Here is a 20156-nt window from a genome sequence, read left to right as displayed (position 1 = left end):
AACTCCCCCAAAGGCGGAGAAGCACAGAGCTCACTCATTGTGAGAATTCACTTTCCCTTAGATATCTGCGGTTACATGATTTCTGGACAGGTCAATGTAATTAGTTTTTGTTGAAACAATACCCCTCGCTGCAATCTTTTTTATTCAAACTGAACGCTTTTAATAATTCATAAGCCAACATATTCTTGTCGATTTGGATTTAAGGAAATTGGTGTTGTTCTAATAACTTGTAGATTAAATGATTTGTCTACAATCATTGGGGGTAATTTTAACTTTGGACTGTAATGCTCCTTGGGAAGTTTTTCCACATGAAAGGCGCCATATAAATCCAAGTTGTTGTTGCACTGTAAAATGGGCTCTATCCAATTTGCCGCCCATTTAAGTCAATGGAGAGGGAAATCGGGCTGAGCTTATAATGAGCTGCCGATTGGCTATCGCCAAGTTTGGACTACTACCAAATATGAACTTCATCCCCATTGCATCATTGTCGGGGCATTGCCCAAGTAATCATTAGTCATGTTTGAACCTCGACAGTGATAGTGTGATATCTGCACAATTTTAGCCTAGGGACACTTATTATAGGAATTATCTTTTCCTGCTAGTCAAAGAGAGGCGTTCATTTATTTCAAGCAATGCATTAATGCTTCGTGCACTGAGTGTTAGCAAGAAAGGGGCAGTATAATAGGCAAACAGGACCCTGTTCTCATTCCACATGTGCAGTGACTGGATAATGAATGGGAGCAGCAATCTCATGATAGATTTGACCCTCCATTGCTTAGGAGAGTTGTAGCCGATTGTAACATTCCAATAGTGCTGAGATTGGCAAACGTAGCACAGACCAGGGTCGAACTGGAATCTTCCGAGTCTGTATGGCTTAATTACTCACTGGGAGTAATTAAGATTTGGTCTACCAATCCATTTGGGGGTGTGGAGCGCTGATATGAAGATATCAACGTTTCAAGCATAAACACAGTTGTAAAATGTCGAAGGAAACAATTTTCTTTCATTCATGTCGTTTTGGTTAATTATCCTCTTAGGAGCTATGTAATTACACGCAGGTAAACCCAATTGTTGAGTTATCGGTGTATCCAATTCATTCTAGAACTGCAATATCTGTCTTTGCGATATTGCATGCAACATTAAAGACAAACAATGTTATCTAGCATTTGGATCGCCCATAGCTGATAACCGTTGTTGTCCTTGCACAAAAGCACACTGTCGATTTAAAACTGATTAGTCCATACATTGGATGCACTGACCACATGAGAATAACAACTATCTCCATAGATCGACCGGAAGTGACCATAACAGGTTATGATGGGAAATGGAGTGAAAGGGACATCACTCTCAACTGCGTGGCCAAAGCCAACCCTCCAGCAACAAATTACTCTTGGCAAGGGTAAATCATTTTAAAAATTCGTGACGGATTGCATTGTGTAACTTTCCAAAACGTTTCAGCTAATGGGTGGCTAAGGGATGTAGGTTATCGTCAATGTGCGATATCATTGTTATACTGTGAAAGAAGGATCAAAACTGCTGCTGTTTATGTGTCGCTATTTTTAACGGCAGCGCTTGCAAAAATGTGTTCGAAACACATGGGAGATAAGACGAGTCTTCACTGCCTGAGTCTGAGTGTATATTTCAATGATCTTTACCAATTGAGAAACTGTGACATGTGAACAGACTGGTGGATAGGCAGACTGACAAACCACAGGGAGGTCATTTGTTAAACTAAAATTATAATCTATTTGCTTATTAATATATATCAACGCTGATTGAATCAGAAAATAAAACAAACACAGTTACAATTTTATACCCCACTATTTGTGAAAAAAAATCGACAATAAATTTGTACAGATATTTAATCCCCCGCAAAATGTGTGATCTAACTGTCACTAAACCTAAATAACAGGTGGCATCTTGGGTGTAAAACTTCCTTGGCCGTTATCAATTAGCAAAATTGGAAGCAGAGCTAGAAATAAGAGTAAGAATGAATGAATGAATGATCAAGGTGTCACGAATGTAGAAAGGGGGAGATTTCGCGGTGTGAAAGGTAATCATAAAACTACTTTTTATGAATGAGATTAGGGGGTAATTTGAATCTAACTGGCCCGGCAGGAAACTCACGAGATTGGGTCTAGGGCGGGTTTTACATCCTTGCCCGATTTTGCTCTCCATTGACGTGAGATCTCGCCAGATTCTCGCCCAGTGGGTCAGGTTAAAATCGCTCCATTTCCTTACAAATAGCGTGCAGAGTAAATATTGTCCACATTATGGAATATAGAGTACCAAACAGCCGAGGACCGATATAAGTGAAAGTCTTGTAAAAGAATCCCAAGTGCAGGACAATCTCCATAAATCAGCAATTCAGACAACTTACGGTGGAAAAATTCTTGGGGATAATTTTGGCTTTGGGCAATGGTGTAAAATGTGCATAGAATAGACCGCCCATTATCCACCATGCCTGATTTTCCTTTTCATTGAAGCCAGTGGAAGGAAAAATCAGGCATGGCGTAGAATGGGTGTTGTATTCTATCTTGCCCGTTTCACATGGTTAAAATTATTCCCCTTGATTTAGTCACCAGGGAATTATTAAACGTTCACTTATTGACATTATCTTCCGTTGCGATTTCTTGCTTCAAAGGTTGCCTGAAGGCCTGCAGTCTGAACACGCTGACTTGCTCATCGAGAAAGTGAACAGTTTAATGAACGGCACCTGGGCCTGTGAAGCGACCAACATAATCGGGACAGGAAGGGCTGAAGTGGTAATAAGATTACAGGAGAAGGGAGCCAACAGTGCAGGTACGTATTAGTGAGCAGGAATGAAAAGCACCAGATTGATTTCATTTTGTTAATTAAAGTATTGCAGCTGTATATGTGCAGGTATTTAATAAAAGAAGATGCAAGACATTGGTTCTTGTGGCTAATGAGTTCACTTTCGAACGTCTGGAGGTCATGAAAGGCGCTATATAAATGCAAGTTCTTTATTTAATTTATGAATGAACCACATACTGGAACTGTAGGTTATATTGCCTTGATCTAACCATATCTCAAATTTTACACTTAAGCTGGTCCAGGTGCGGTTGCTTTATTTGCTGTGGTAACCCTTGGGCGGGCTGAATATTTGCGTGTAAAGTATGAGGTCCTATGTACCCAGCCATGCCTCCTGTTCAAAAGAAGTATTTAACCTGATGTGGCGCACTTTCTAGAGCAATTGAAACTTCTTGCCTCTGAGAGACGCTGGTTAAGGTGAGATATTCAGAAATTGAGGCACAAAAGTGTAGCAGAGATTTCACCGTTTTAGACTTGCAGCTCGAATTCCTCGTTTTGCCTCCCAGTTGGCGCTGCACCCAAGGCAAGGCTGCAAGTAGATAGCTTTTTGGCAACCAAAGGTATTAAGGGATATGGGCCAAAGGCAGGTACATGGGGCTCGAATTTAGCAGGCCTGCGGGTTCCCAGCGGGTGGTCCTCCGGGAGCGTCGAAAACGCGGACGGCGAAATTAGTGGGTTGCCCACGCGATCGTAGCAGGCAACACCCTAATAGGAATCAATTACCTGCTCCTCCGGGGTCCACGGCGCTGGCCTGCGCGTCGGTCGGGCTGCGCATGCGCAGTACGATCTGTCAGCTGGAGGCTCTCTAGTTAAAGGGGCAGTCCTCCACTGACAGATGCTGCAACCAATAGAACAAATTGCAGCATGGAGCAGCCCAGGGGGAAGGCTGCTCCCAGTTTAATGATGCCTCACCCCAGGTATCATCAGATGGGGTGAGGAGGAGGGGGAGGACACAGATCTTCCCCCCGGCGGGCGGGAGGAAGTGGCCTGCCTCTGCCACCAGGAAGGCCTGGCTCGAAGTGGCAGAGGGGGTCACCTGCGCCACCAACATATGGCCCACCTGCATACAGTGCAGGAGGCGCTGCAATGACCGCAGTAGGTCAGCCACAGTGAGAACACGAAGTCTTTCCCCTACACTCCGTCTGCCACAACACTGCCCCCACCCCAAATCTCCTTCGGCACCGCCCACACTATTCTATCACATCACCCTTCATACCCACTCACACCCCGTCCTCATCTTACCTCCACCTACTCACTTCGCCAGTACTCATCCTGCCACTAACACGCAACCCAATCCTCATACAATCTCATGGCTCCGTCCCATACTCACCCTCTCGTGCATCTCCCTCACGGCCAGCCTCACTCAACCTGCCACCACCTGTGCTGCAGCCACAGGGCATGCATCACATATGTGCAGTAGGCAGCGTAAGGCAAACGTCTCGTCAGCATGAAGGGGGTGCACAAGGGTGTCTGAGGGTTTGTCATGGGTGTTACCCATATTGAATTTCAGAGCAACAAACAGCACACATTATATTGGCACCACCACTGCCATGTCTCCGCGAATCCTGTCCGTTGTGTCCAATAATGCCCGCTCCTGGGTATCACTATGAGGACCCACCACTGATGCCACCCATCGTGTTACTGCAGAGTAGGTGCAGGTGTATTTGCAGGGCTCGTCCGCGCAGACGACTGAGAGACATCGGCGGTGTAGCCGGCTGCACCCTGGAAGGATGCGGAGGAGAAGGTGTGGAGGGCAGTGGTGACTTTGCCAGCGACAGGTAAGCAGTTGGTGCTGGGGCCAGCCAGGAGCAGCTCGGCATGAAAGAGGCTGCAGATCTCCACGACTACATGTCGAGCGAATCTGCGCCTCCCTGTGCACTGCTGCTCGGAGAGGTCCGGGGAGCTGCGCCTCGGTCTGTGGACCCTGTGGCGAGGGTAGTGCCCTCTGCGACGCGTCTCTCTCTGCGGTAGCTCTCCCTCCTGCTGTGCAGGTGGGCGTGCAACAACACCGTGTTGGGGGGATCCACGTCTCTGAGGCGGACGGCGTGGACTGCGAGGCTGCTGGTGCTGGTCATGCTCTTCGTCCTCCGAGGGTGTCCACACACCACCCAACTGGCAGGTGTTGGTCTGAGGGGTTGTGCAGGGTAGGTGTGTGGTTCCTCGGACTGGGGCTGCGGTTTCGTGTCGGTCTGTCCTCTGGCTTGGCGGGGGGTGGTGGAGGGCAGGGGTTGCCCTATGTGATGTGGTGGCCTCCTGCGTGGGTGAGGGATCTCCCCCGTGGAGCGCACCTTGGCACCTGCCACAGGCTGCTGGCTGCAACACGCCTGGTTGGAGGGAGACTGTTTCCCCCGGTGTGGGAAACTCACTGCCTTGAACCTAAAATCCCACACTTCCTCTTTTGACAGCTGCTTCAGCTCATTAACTGACCACAACGAGCAAGTTAAGTACTCTCAAGTGGAACCCCGCTGGCTTTAATCGCCTGCGGGATTCCCACCAGCGGGGCTTGCGCGCGCAGCCCCGCACGTCAGCGCGGTACCCGGAAGTGGCCGGGATTTCGTCGCGATCCGGTCACGTGACCGGAGATCGGGATTTTCGGGGCCATCCCGCTGGAAACCCGCCGGAAACCCGACCCTAAAATCGAGCCCATGGAGTTAGATCACAGATCAGCCATGATCTTATCGAATGGCGGAGCAGGCACGAGGGGCTGAATGGCCTACTCCTGTTCCTATGTTCCTACGTGTGATCGTACTGAGACCACGTAATCCAGTAGCATCAGGCGCAGGACCAGAAAATCCCCGGCTCCCGTCATTATTTAAGCAAAATGGGAAAGAAATCCTAGTGATTTTCAGGGAGTCGATTCTATCTTGCTGATCAGCTTGGCTAATTGCAAGGGCCACGACGAAAATAATTCGGAATTCAAACTTGAATTAATTACATTTCCCTTGTATTTTTGACTTTCATTCTTCCCTCAATGACGGTCTCTTGCTCAATCAAAATAACATCTACCACCAAGATTGGGAATCAACCAAGAGGGAAACGCAGTGTTACAATGATTGCTAGCCACAACACTGTTAATGGATTTGCTATGTAACTTACTATGTCCGCTTAGTTTCCAGTTTTGAATGACACTTTCAAAATTATTTCCCCAGATGCTCCCGGAGGTTTAAACACGCTCCATATAGTTATAATAGCCGCTGTTATTTTGTGTGTTGTTGTGATTGCGTTGATCCTGATGTTGATGAAGAGGGAACGAAGAATGAAAGGTAAATAATTGGAATGGAATAGTCTAGAAACAAAAATATCTACTTCACGTGAAGATAATTAACTAGAACATAATTTTTCAAAGTTCCTACGTCCTCATGCATCATGTAGCAAATTGGTTATTTGGTTATGTACTGGCATAAAAATTCGTCTCGGGGTTAGTCCAAAACGGCCAGTGTCACATTGCCTGTTCTACGCCCTGTCCGATATTGAGATCCATTGGAATTGAATATCAGGTGAGGGATGGAAACCATGACTGGTTTGATACCGCCCATTTTGCATTTCCCATATATCTACAGGATTCTAAAAGATTGTTGACTTCGACAGAGCTTAAATAATTATTCGTTCAGTTGTTAAAATTAATTTAATTACACTAAAAGGGAGATGGGTAAAACAGATTGAACACAAAGCTTAAAACTTACGAAATGTTGAATAATTTGATTATGTCTCTTGGTGAATTTTAGATTAATCAATGCAAATTATGTTTCCCCCAATTTCATAGAAACAAGTGTTCACCTTGATGACTTCAGCTCCCAAACTCAGGTATGTTACATGCAAAGTTTACATTGCCAAGGACAGTTCCATCCAGGCATAAAAGATGAAAATATACCCTATTAAAGCACAATGTTTCATGCAGATACGCCTTGTAGAGTTAGGGCCCTGCTTCTTTTGAATTATAAGTGATGAAAAATGTTTTGTTATGTTACTTAAGGAGAAAAAAAGATTCTGATAAGAAAATGAATATTTTTTTCCCCGTTTCTCTTGTGCCTCCTTCTTCTGCCACTGCGTTCCCTGTTTTAAATCTTGAATCGAAAACCAAAGGTCAGACTTTGACAAAGAAAGAGCTTATTGGAAAATTGAGGGGGGCATTGCCTGATTTTACTTCCGCCAATAGAGTTGGCAAGTTGCTGACAGTGGCCCCGTGATTCTCCCACAAGCCATGACGTGCAGAAAATTCCACACCTAAATATAAGCTAATTATCTGGAAGATGTAACTGCAGGTATTGTCAGGTGTAATGGGACTGAAATTTCGGCGGGGCGTGTAACGGAGAGCCCATGATGAATTTATAGCAGGTCAGTTGTCTCTTACAAAGGCTGGGTGCATTTCCGACATTTTCTGTTGCTATTTGAAGTGAGCTATTTGCTACGTCCTTGTTGGCTTGCCCGAAACTTGCTGGTCTTCCAGTGCGAGGAGCTGTCCTCGACCGAGTGCTGCAGACTGGCACATTCCAAGGTCCAGGACTACGTGCACAGGGACGCACTGAGGACGGGTGCGGCCGCCGCAAAGGCTCTGTGGGGAAAGGCAATCGTTTAGAGCCTTCCCGCCATTGTATACCGAGGGGCTGCAATCAGGGAAAAACCCCCTCGGGCAGAATGTAAAATTCAAATTGATGTAATGTACCTGTAATCAATAGTCTGTATTGAGTGTAATGCAATGAGGCACCCGAGAGTGTCATGAACTGTAATTATGTACAATGTGTTCATTGAACTGTACTTGATGTAACCTGCAAATTGTATAATTTGTATTGTGTACGTTTAGGTTGAACAAAGGACAGTTTATGCGTCGCTCAATCTCAACAGACTGCTCAATGCCTCGGCACAAAGGGAACATTTTCATGACGAGGAGAGAACAGTTTACGCAGATATCAAGTACAACCAAAGTTAATTTCGTTTCACGCTCTCATATTGGGATTTACACGATAATCCGTGCAATAAGCTCCGAGGGCATCATGTCTTAACAGGTACATGGGAACAACACCACCTGCACGTTCCCCTCCAAGTCACACACCATCCCGACTTGGAAATATATCGGCCGTTCCTTCATTGTCGCTGGGTCAAAATCCTGGAATTCCCTCCCTAACAGCATTGTGGGAGAACCTTCACCACACGGACTGCAGCGGTTCAAGAAGGCGGCTCACCACCACCTTCTCGAGGGGCAATTCGGGATGGGCAATAAATGCTGGCCTCGCCAGCGACGCCCACATCCCACGAACGAATATAAAAGATGTTAATACCTCAGCTTGCTATTATTCCGAAAACAACTCGAGATACATTTTCCTGCTCCTGCACCTCAGGTTATTGGATTGCCTGGGAAAACACAGGAAAATCGGGGGAGGCTGCGCACACCCCCGTAATGGAGCCTGCACTCCTTGGACGGAAAACTTCACCCTGGCTCCCTTAGGGTTTGTCCCGTTCTTCACCTGTTGTCATGTCATGATAACATAGCCCCAGAAGCAAGTGCAGGTGCAGGAAAATCTAACCCTTCACGTGGGTTAACGCCATTTGAATAAATAAACGTGGTTATATGCATGCACTCCAATCTTCCAATGGAAGGCTCAGGCGCTGGCCTTGGTGATTCGTAAATGGCAGCCTCTGAGCAACTCTGCCTCATTTGTTTTACCGAATTCTATAGCATTCCATATAGTAGCACATTCTCAATGGGGGTGATACCGGCCTTGGTAGCGCAAAACAGGCAGCTGGTTTACACTCCGCCAGATATTCTTGCCCATTGAATTAGCTATCGCACGATTCGCCCGACAATCCAACAGGAATTTCACCCGAATCTCTTTTGCTCACTGACCCTTAATGCTAAAAAAAACTTTTATGTTTTGTTGTGCTGTATCTTTGGTGGGATGGGATTGTTTTATTCATTTATTTTGTGCATTTATAAATAATGCTAGCAGTGTGAGCCTATATTTTAACATTTTCAGCAGCAAGCGCCAAATTCCGAATGTATAATAGAGGAAAGTTTTGTCTTGGCGATTTCGTATTGTGTCACCAGGGGCTGCTGTTTTACTATTTAAATATGTTGTGCTCTGCCTATCGCTTTTAATAAAATAATTAAAACGTCCAATAAAATCTTCAACTGATTCTGTAACCATATCTCCCCACTCGAGAAAAATAAGGCCATATTTTACAACAAGGCAATTTTATTTGGTCGAAATGTGATTTAAGACGCCATTTGCTCTTTCCGGGTCTGTTACAAATGTTTACATAGGAATGTCACAGGCTAGTCTTTTAAGTACGCTACTTCTTAGCTAATTTTCTTAATAGAAACGCAACAGACGAACTGTATTAGTGACTAGAGTTCTCAGTTCATTAGTGATGTTCAGACATCGCTGTAATGCAAGAATGAATGAGCATGGCATGTCTTGCTGGGGATCACGAGAACCAGGCAATCATAATTTTTTTGGTTGTAACGGGTGTATCAGGTGGTCTGCAGATTCACTGGTGGTGGAGTCTGGAACAAGGAGACATAACCTTAAAATAAGAGCAAGCCCATTGAGGATACAAGAGAGGAAACACTTCTTCACGCAAAGGGTGGTAGAAGTGCAGACATCTCTCCCACACAAGGCAATAGATGCTCGCTCAATCAATAATTTTAAATTTGAGATCGATAGATTTTTTGTTAGCCAAGTGTATTAAGGGATATGGAGCCAAGGTGGGTAAATGGAGTTAGGATACAGATCAGCCATTGAATGACAGAACAGGCTCGAGGGGCTGAATGGCCTCCTCCTGTTCCTATGTTCCTATGTATATAATTACCTCCGGGATGGGGTTTGCCATTGGTTGTTACCAAAACGTAAAGGGTGCATTTAGGGCATGTGGTGTGGTGGTAATTCTGGAAAGGCAAATCAGGAGGTTTGTATAACATGGTGGTCAACCCACAAGATCCGTTTTGTGCCCCGAAGGTAGGATGTGGACCTGCCCCATAGATTTTTGTCTTGACTGCTTGGGTATTAAACATGGGCTGGACTGACCGCAAGGGCGAATTTTTCACAGGGAGGATCACACGCTGGTAACTCAACCCGTGTGATTTTTCTGCTGTTGGCCAGGGGCTGCAGAAAGTAAGCTGAGATTCCGAGCTGCAAAAGCAACTTTTGAACTGAAGTAACCTGAGATCAGTCGCTGGCCTGAGCTGGCTGGAACTGGTTTGAATTAGCTAAGTTTTGTGAAAGACAAAGGACATGTGATAAGACTCAAGTCCTTATTTAGAAAAGGAGTAATGAGGTAATGCTACCTAAGTCCTTGGGACAGAGCCAAGGAGGAGAAGACACAGACTAAGGCGAGCAAGCCTAAACCAACGGGAGAGAGAGACAGCACAGCTTGAAGAGATAAGATTCGGAATAAGAACGAAGAATCTGGGGCGTGGAACCAGAGCGAAGACTCCGGAGACCAACCATCGCGGAAGTGGAAGAACCTACGTCAGGGACGTAGAGACGATGTCGAAAGAGAGAGAGAACGGAACGCCTGGCCAGCGTCAGCTCTCCTTTTCGGGTATTATCCTTTATATTCTGTGACCACTCAGGGAGTGTCAGAGAAACCTAGTGGGTGTGCGTTTAGATCCTAGTTTGGGTATAAAACTGTATACCCTGGTGCAAACTGCATGTCTATATCTAACCAGACGTATAAGCTATATGTATATGATCTAACGGCGTGAATAAAGCAAATTGAGAGTTAAGAGAGAATTGACTCTTCTCCTCTTTGTACTAAGCCAATAACCGTAACCAGTAACCTCCGGTCAACACTGCCATTTAAATTAATGGAAGGAAAACTTGGCCGGTTGTGTAAAGGTCGTGTGACCCTCCCCGCCAAATTTTCTTACTTGGGCTCCTTCCAGGCCATTGCTTAACTTCCAGGCGTAGAGACAGAAGTCTACCCAATAGTATAACATTCAGGAAACGGGAGTAAATAAAGGCTTCAGGGAGAACTTTTTTTTATGCAGGCGAATGGGAAACGTTTATTAGGGAGGGTCACTTATGTAAATAGTGTATGAGGATTTAAGGTTAAAGTCGAAATTTTTGTGGTGAAAGGTAGCGACAGATGCAATGAGAATTAAAGGGGGAGGGATTGAGAGAAAATGGTTTTGTGGTCCGCATCCCATGCTCCTGTCCCTTCAATCTCCTCTCTGAACATAAGAACAGAAGAAATAGGAGCAGGAGTAGGCCATACGGCCCCTCGAGCCTGCTCCGCCATTCAATCAGATCATGGCTGATCTTCGACCTCAACTCTACTTTCCTGCCCGATCCCCAAATCCCTTGATTCCCCTAGAGTCCAAAATTCCATCGATCTCAGCCTTGAATATACTCAACGACTGAGCATCCACAGCCCTCTGGGGTAGAGAATTCCAAAGATTCACAACCCTCTGAGTGAAGAAATTCCTTCTCATCTCAGTCTTAAATGGCCGACCCCTTATCCTGCGACTATGCCCCCTGGTTCTAGACTCTCCAGCCAGGGGAAACAGCCTCTCAGCATCTACCCTGTCAAGCCCCCAAAGAATCTTATATGTTTCAATGAGATCACCTCTCATTCTTCTAAACTCCAGAGAGTATGGGCCCATTCTACTCAATCCCTCCTCATAGGACAACCCTCTCATCCCAGGAATTAATCTAATGAACCTTTGTTGCACTGCCTCGAAGGCAAGTATATCCTTCCTTAGATACCCACACAAATATCTACCGAGGCCTTAAGAAGTTCACGTGCCCTATGAATAGCCTATCAGAAGCTCGTGGTATCTCAATGCAGTCATTGATCGCATTCTCTCCCCCGATTGTGCATTGAGGGGCCGAATTTGGTCTCGGCGTGTGTTGGGGCCCAGATTCGGCGCTGCGGGAGCAGAGCTGGCCCGAACTGACAGGTGCGAGTTGTATGGAACCCGTTCCGCGGGCCTCGTCAGTACACTCGGCAATGGTAGGGCCTCTAATGGCAGCTTGCGGGAACGCAGAGTCCAAAGTCCTGCCCCACTGTCTCGGCAGCAGCGACCACTTGTCTTGCCAACCGTCATCCCACTGCGGGAAGAAACACCTCACTCCTGTGGACCATCTCCACCAGGACGCCCAAATGCACCATCTGACAACCTGGAGGCTCTCACAGCAGCTGCTTCTGGCATTTTTCAAGTCTGTACAGCAATTGACACCATACAGCCCCCAAAGTGCACCTCCTGCTCTTTTTGATCTATATTAACGACCTGGACTTGGGTATAGAGGGTATAATTTCACAGTTTGCAGATGACACGAAACTCGGAAATGTAGTGAACAATGCGGAGGATAGCAAAAGACTTTGGGAGGACTTGAGCAGACTGGTGAAATGGACAGACACATGGCAGATGAAATTTAACACAGAGAAGTGTGAAGTGATACATTTTGGAAGGAAGAATGAGGAGAGGCAATATAAACTAAATGGTACAATTTTAAAGTGGGGGGGGGGCAGAAACAGAGAGACCTGGGAGTGTACATTCTCAAATCTTTGAAGGTGGTACGACAAGTTGACAAGGCCGTTAAAAAATCCTGGGCTTTATAAATAAATGCATAGAGTGCAAAAGCAAGGAAGTTATGCTAAACCTTCATAAATCACTGGTTTGGCCACAGCTGGGGTATTGTGTCGAATTCTGGGCACCAAACATTAGGAAGGATGTCAAGGCCTTGGAGAGGGTGCAAAGGCGATTTACCAGAATGGTACCAGGGATGAGGGACTTCGGACACATGGAGAGACTGGAGAAGATGGGATTGTTCTCTTTAGAACAGAGAAGGTGAGGGAGAGATTTAATAGAGGTCATCAAGGGTTATGAATAATAAGGAGAAACTGTTTCCAGTGGCAGAAGGGTCGATAATCAGGGGACATAGATTTCAGGTAATTTCCCAAAGAGCCAGAGATGAGATGGAGAATATGCAGGTAGTTATTATGATCTGGAATGCATTGCCTGAAAGTTTGATGGAAGCAGATTCAATAGTAATTTTCAAAAGGGAATTAGTTAAATATTTGAAGGGGTGAAAATTACAGGGCTATGGGGAAGGGGCAGGGGAGTGGGACTGATTGCATAGCTCTTTCAAAGAGCCGGCACAGACACGATGGGCCGAATAGCTTCCATGATATATATTGGAAATATATCGGCCGTTCCCTCATCGTCGCTGGATCAAGATCCTGAAACTCCCTACCTAACAGCACTGTGGGAGAACCTTCACCCCACGGACTGCAGCGGTTCAAGAAGGCGGCTCACCACCACCTTCTCAAGGGGCAATTAGGGATGGGCAATAAATGCCGGCCTCGCCAGCGACGCCCACATCCCATGAACGAATAAAGAGAAAAGAATCAACGTGGAGGATGTCTGCAAATGGCGTCCGATATTCCCGCCTCCATTAGGCGAGCGGCCAATGACCAGCCAAGTAGAGCTGACAGCCAGCCTATTCCATGTGAATTAGGCACGGGGATGAATTTCTCACATGCTCGGTGCGCTGCATGCACAACACCGAGTCTCACCGCAAAGCGGGTGGAGAGCAATTTCTCCCCTGTCATTCCAAGTATGTTGCTATTTTAAAATAGTCATTGGTCATGTCACGGTGAGGTACGTTTTGTATATAGGATCAAGGAGATCATCGTCACCTCATTCAGTTTACTAAATGCAGGCAGCATTGAGACGTTACCAAATGAAAGATTTATATAGTGCCTTTCATGACATCCCAAAACACTTCACAGCCAGCGGAGTATTTCTGAAGTGTAGTCACTGTTGTAATGTACGAAAGATGGCAGCCATGTGATAATGACCAGATCATCTGTTTTTTAGTGATGTTGGTTGAGGGATAAATCTTGGCCCCAGGACACCGGGGAGAACTCCCCCCATCTCTTCTTCGCAACAGCGGCCGTGGGATCTTCTACGTCCACCTGAGAGGGCAGACGGGGCCCCGATTTAAGGTTGCATCTGAAAAACGGCACCTGCCGACAGTACAACACTCTTTGAGCGCTGCACTGGAGGGTGGGCCTTGTATTTTGTGCTCAAGTCTCCGGAATGGGACTTGAACTCACAACCTACCGATGACCAGAGGAGATAATGCTACCCACTGAGCCATGGCTGACACACGGCCAACTTTAAGTGTGGAAGTGATTCCTGTGCAAATAGTTACCTATATTTTGTTTTTATTTGGGATCTGCTGGGGGTTGCTTAGGGAAGCTCTGCACTAAAGTCACACACGGACGACGTTTTAAAAAGCTTTCCAAGGAAGGAAGGATATTATTAAAGGCACGTTTCGCATTCGGCAGCACTTTTTTGAGGGGATTTTTGTCGTTGTCCCTGAAACCACTTCTTCTCCTGATGGTCGTGTCTGTTTCCTGTAAGGTTTCGATCATAATGAATTCCCGCACAGTCAGAGAGAAGTTTAGCTGATGGTGCCTTTGCTTCGTGAAATACAGAGAATCAACTCACTGTACATCAAAGTTTATACACTCGTATAGCTACAGACTTAAAAAAATTCATTATTGAGTGTCGCTAGCAAGGTCGGTGTTGATTGACCATCCCTTAGTGATCTGAGAAGATGGTGGGCCTTCTTGAACCACTGGACAGCAGATAGAACTGAGTGGCTTGCAACACCACTTCAGAGGGCAGTTAAGATTCAACCATGTTGGCAGGGCACTGGAGTCACATGTAGGTCAGACTGGGCAAGGATGGCAGCTGTCCTCCCCTAAAGACCATTAAGGGGTTTCACCATAATCTAAAGCTTCATGGTCACTTTTACCAGCTTTTTATTTCCAGATTTGTTTTAAATTCTCAAACTGCCCATGTTGGGATTTGAACTCACGTTCTCGGGATTAATAGTCCAGTCACATCGAGCCTACAGCACAGAAACAGGCCATTCGGCCCAACTGGTCTATGCTGGCGTCTATGCTCCATGCGAGCCTCCTCTCCGCCCCCCCCCCACTTCATCTAATCTATCTATTTCTTTCTCCCTCCTGCGTTTGTACAGCCTCCCCTTAAATGTATCTATGCTATTTGCCTCAACTGCTCCTTGTGGGAGCGAGTTCCACATTCTCACCACTCTCTGGGTAAAGAAGTTTCTCCTGAATTCCCTATTGGATTTATTAGTGACTATCTTATATTTATGACCCCCTAGTTCTGGTCTCCCCCACAAGTGGAAACATCTTCTCTACGTCTACCCTATCGAACCCTTTCATAATCTTAAAGACCTCTATCAGGTCACCCCTCAGTCTTCTCTTTTCTAGAGAAAAGAGCCCCAGCCTGTTCAGCCTCTCCTGATAATTATATCCTCTCAGTTCTGGTATCATCCTTGTGAATCTTTTTTGCACCTTCTCCAATGCCTCTATATCCTTTGTATAATATGGAGACCAGAACTGTGCACAATACTCCAAGTGTGGTCCTTCTATATGTGCGATGACTTACAGGGGATTGATTAGTCTGAACGATACACTCTTGAAAGGCTGATCAATAACATAATTGTTTCTGTTTCCATCATCCTGTGGGTCACGGAGACCGGGGGCGTTTCAGGATCTGCTCCTAAACTGTGCTGAATTTTCTGATTTCAGCCAGGATGGCGGACGGGTCTATAGCACTGGCCTAAGTGCTTCTGTGCACAGGGGATGGAGAGAGCAGGCAGGGCTCTTGCTGCTGTAAAACCCATGTGTGGACATTGGCGATCGGTCGAGGTTATAATTACCCTAAATATCGACTAATCCTCCCATTGTCGCGATGTAAACTCGCACATGAAGACTTGCACTTTGGATGGGATACCTGGGGGCTGTCGAGTCCCCTGGAACCTCACTCGGACATTCAGGGGATAAAGGGCGATTGCTTTTCAAACTTACTTTATTTTCATAGTAATACCTGAGTTATAGATTTCTTTCATATATTTTCATGGCTTGTGACCATGACGAATTTAGCATTATAGCAATAGCGGAATTGAAAGAGTTTTCATGCTAAAGCCATGGGACCCCTTGTTACTAATTACAGAAATAATATTGAGGGAGGGGCAACGTGGTGGTTTCACTAATAAATCACTAACAGATGTGTCCTGGCATACAATCATCACTTCAATGAGGCACAATAATTCCACCATTGGCTCATAATCAGAGCTATTTCCATCCTTATTCAGATATACTAATGAAAACTAATCTTCACTCAGGGGGCGGTGAATCTTTGGAGTTCTCTACCCCAGAGGGCTGTGGATGCTCAGTCGTTGAGTATATTCAAGACTGAGATGGATAGATTTTTGGACTCTAGGGGAATGAAGGGATATGGGGATCGGGCGGGAAAGTGGAGTTGAGGTCGAAGATCAGCCATGATCTTATTGAATGGCGGAGCAGGCTCGAGGGGCCGAATGGCCTACTCCTGCTCCTATTTCTGATGTTCTTAAAACAGTTTATCATTGATCGGTTATGTTACAGGAATTATAAATTACTGCGAATAGGCGGGGAGCGATCGAGAGAGAGGGAAAACCTGGTGAGTGAAACCCATCCCCTGAATCCCATCTAGGGTGACCTGATCTTTTTTTAGTTTGTATTTATCGCAAACCTTATGCGTGGCTTGAAATAGCCTTTTTAAAATCAATGCCTATGATTAACACAAGGCCATTGCCCCAATATAATCAACATCTTTCGAACCATTGGGAACAGTCCAAAGATGTAATTACCCATCAGACGTTTATACAGTGTTGAGGATCACAGGTCACCTATAAATCTATCAAGGTTTCTCGTCATGTTCTTCATCACATATGAATGGATTAATTCATATATCAATGAGTTAGTTCATATATCAATGAGTTAGTTCATATATCAATGAGTTAGTTCATATATGACTGGATTGGTTCACATATGAATGAGTTCATATATGAATGAGGTAGCTCACATATGAATGAGTTAGTTCATATATGAATGAGTTAGTTCATATATGAATGAGTTAGTTCATATATGAATGAGGTATCACACATATGAATGAGGTAGCACATATATGAATGAGTTAGTTCATATATGAATGAGGTAGCACACATATGAATGAGGTAGTACACGTATGAATGAGTTAGCTCACATATGAATGAGTTAGCTCACATATGAATGAGTTAGCTCACATATGAATGAGTTAGTTCATATATGAATGAGGTAGCACACATATGAATGAGGTAGCTCACATATGCAACCACGTAACGGGTCACAATTTTTTTTTGCTTTAAAGTGCAGATGAATCTTAATGGGTTGCTGTGTTGTGAAGATATTGACAAGGTATTTGATGGAAAACGTATGATATTTTGCACGGGTAACTCTTGACGAAGCAAAATGAACATTGATTGATTCTCTATATCGCCAATCCTTCTGCCTGGTTGCTAATTTATGCGTGTATATATTAGTTTACATACGTAAATTGTGGGCAAAGATACTCCGGGGGTGGGGCGGGGGGGGGGGGGGTGTCCAGGCCTTGCCTGCTGATATCTGTACACGGTCCTCAGAAGCTGCCTGGCGTTCGGCGCTGGATGAACCCCATATATTCCAGGAGCGTCTCAGAATGGCCTTCAGGGTGGTATTCTAATGGACCAGCGCACCCTATGAGTGACTGGAATATATCAATCTTGCAGCTTCAAACGTGGTACAAATCCCTACAGCGCTAATGTTCCCTGCTTTGTTTCCCAGGTGCACCAATTCCATGAGATCATCATGGGTTCCACAGCAGCACAACGACCGACCCTGTAGTTATGAGCAGATTAGTGGGTCTTTTGCTTTCCAATTGCAGCGTTCAACATCGCTGGGAACGTCAGATCATTGGCTGGTGTTCCTTTGCGTTGAGAAGGGCGCCATGTTGGGATGGCTTGTGGCATCTGCGCAACTTTTGATTTTGCCAAACCGCCCAGTTTGATGACGGGTGTCACCGGCCGCCCCGCCTCAGGCCGAGTCTATGTGACTGCCAGTGGGGTTCGCTCCACGGGAGATTGTGAGAATGATGACTTCCTCATACATGCAGCTGAAGTCGCAAGCAGACTGAAGTTGAAGACTGCGAGAGGCTCAGCCAGTAACCAGAATCCTATTAATGTAATTCAAAAGCAAGATAGGTGAAATCAGAAGGCCTGTAGAGCAGCTCACAGGAAACAATGGCTGCTACATAGGTGGAATCTAACACACCACGTTGTGAAGTTCATTGGGGAGATGAAGCAGGATTAGTGGGTTGTGCCTTTAGGCAAGGTCATCGGATTACAATAAAGTTGTCTCAAGTTGTTCTTTCGTTAGTTAAAGTCTATTTTCAATCAGATTCAAAAGCGCTGCACTGGGCTAGTGCCAGTTATTAACATGTTCGGTGCACTCCAATAATCTGTGAAGGCCTCCCGAGGGTGTAGAAACCGCCCCTCACTATACTAAGTTTGCATCTGACCCAACGTTTGAAATGCCCCACTGCTTGAGATCAGAAAATCTGTTGGTGAGTGCCGCAGAGTGAATGCCTTACTGAGATGAGGAAGAATTTCTTCACTCAGAGGGTGGTGAATCTTTGGAATTCTCTACCCCAGGGGGCCGCGGATGCCGAGTCCTTGATTATATTCAACGATTAGATGGATAGATTTTTGGACTCTAAGGGAATCAAGGGATATCACTTTGCTGATGATTGAGAGTAGACTGATGGGGCGGTAATTGGCCAGATTGGATTTGTCTTGCTTTTTGTGGACAGGACATACCTGGGCAATTTTCCACATTGTTGGGTAGATGCCAGTGTTGTAGCTGTACTGGAACAGCTTGGTTAGAGGCGCAGCTAGTTCTGGAGCACAAGTCTTGTTTAAAAACATGCCGTGACACAATTCCAAGAACACGGAGTTGTCTATTTCAACATTCACCTCTTCGAAGAAACCATGTGAAGGGGTTACCTGGCCATTTTTCCATTTCCTGTTTGCTTTGTGTAAATTGACTGCCTCGTTCACCCAGCAAAAGTTCAAAATTGAGTTTGAAGCTCTGTGAGAGTCCGTGAAAAGGACAGAATTGAAATCTCATTGCTTTTAAAGTACATCCTGAATATTCGGTGTGAGTGAAGAGTGTTATTTTAATTACATGTGAAACCAACATGAATCACAGCTAACACAAATATCTCAATGGATTACATAGTATCATAAAACCTCACAGCACAGAAGGAGGCCATTCGGCCCATCATGCCAATGCCGGCTCTTTGTAGAGCTGTCCAATTAGTCCCATCCCCTCTGCTCTTTCCTCCACAGCCCTGCAAATTTTTCCCCTTCAAGTATTTATCCAATTCCCTTTTGAAAGTTATTATTGAATCTGCTTCCACCGCCCTTTCAGGCAGCGAATTCCAGATCATCACAACTCACTGCGTAAATATTTTTCCCCTCATGTCGCCTCTGGTTCTTTTGTCAATCACCTTAAATCTGTGTCCTCTGGTTACCAACCCTTCTGCCACTGGAAACAGTTTCTCCTTATTAACTCGATCAAAATGGTTCATGATTTTGATCACCTCTATCAAATCTCCTCTTATCCTTCTCTGCTCTAAGGAGAACAACCCCAGCTTCTCCAGTCTCTCCACATAACTGAAGTCCCTCATCCCTGGGACCATTCTAGAAAATCTCCTCTGCACCCTCTCCAAGGCCTTGACATCCTTCCTAAAGTGCGGTGCCCAGAATGAAACTCAATACTCCAGCTGAGGCCTGATCAGTGTTTTATAAAGCTTTAGCATAATGTCCTTGCATTTGTACTCTATGCCTCTATTTACAAAGCCCAGGATCCCGTATACTTTTTAACAGCCTTCTCAACTTGTCCTACCACCTTCAAATATTTGTGTAGACACTCCAAGGTGTCTGTTCCTGCATGCCTGTTAAAATTCTACCATCTTGAACACTGTCCTGGCCTTGTAGCCTAATAAGACTCCAGACACATTATTTTAAGCAAATATCATGGGCAGTAAGCAAAGGCCACCATGCAAACTGATTTAAACCAAGGTGAACTAAACGCTGCTCTGTTCCACGGTAATCTAGAGTTTCAAGTCCAGCCCTTTATTCTTCCTTCAAAACAGGGTTTAAAAGTCCCAAATCATTCTCCTCATGGCCACAACTCTGAGCCCAACTTCCTTGCGCTCTTCCTACATGCGAGATCAGACTTTGAATTCCCACACAAATGTTTTAAAGTCTGTCGTTTCCGAACACAGCTCCCTACACCAGGTGTGGGGAAAAGACCTTTCTCTCCTGACCAACCTCCTGAGATAGCCCCCCTATCCCCCCCATTTGCTCCGCTTTCACCTCTTTATTGGTTCCAAATGCAGACGGATTATCAACTGCTTCGAGAAAATAGCCAACGGCCAT

The 20156-nt window shown here is 45.4% G+C and overlaps 1 protein-coding gene across 1 annotated transcript in view; it reads left to right on the top strand.

The window, feature by feature from the left end:
* Window positions 1-8937, top strand: part of LOC137306139 (nectin-2-like) — a 51632-nt gene extending 42695 nt beyond the window's left edge. Inside the window, exons 9-13 of the mRNA XM_067975197.1 lie at window positions 1288-1399; window positions 2645-2802; window positions 5982-6095; window positions 6596-6636; window positions 7634-8937. Of these exons, the coding sequence (XP_067831298.1) occupies window positions 1288-1399; window positions 2645-2802; window positions 5982-6095; window positions 6596-6636; window positions 7634-7759 (551 nt within the window). The 3' untranslated portion in view covers window positions 7760-8937. The remainder of the gene's footprint in view (window positions 1-1287; window positions 1400-2644; window positions 2803-5981; window positions 6096-6595; window positions 6637-7633) is intronic.
* The last annotated feature ends 11219 nt before the right edge of the window (window positions 8938-20156 follow it).

This window comes from Heptranchias perlo, chromosome 42, assembly GCF_035084215.1.
Source record: "Heptranchias perlo isolate sHepPer1 chromosome 42, sHepPer1.hap1, whole genome shotgun sequence".
NCBI lineage: Eukaryota > Metazoa > Chordata > Chondrichthyes > Hexanchiformes > Hexanchidae > Heptranchias > Heptranchias perlo.
The sequence above is the reverse complement of the archived record's forward strand: the minus strand, read 5'-3'. Positions and strand labels throughout refer to the sequence as shown.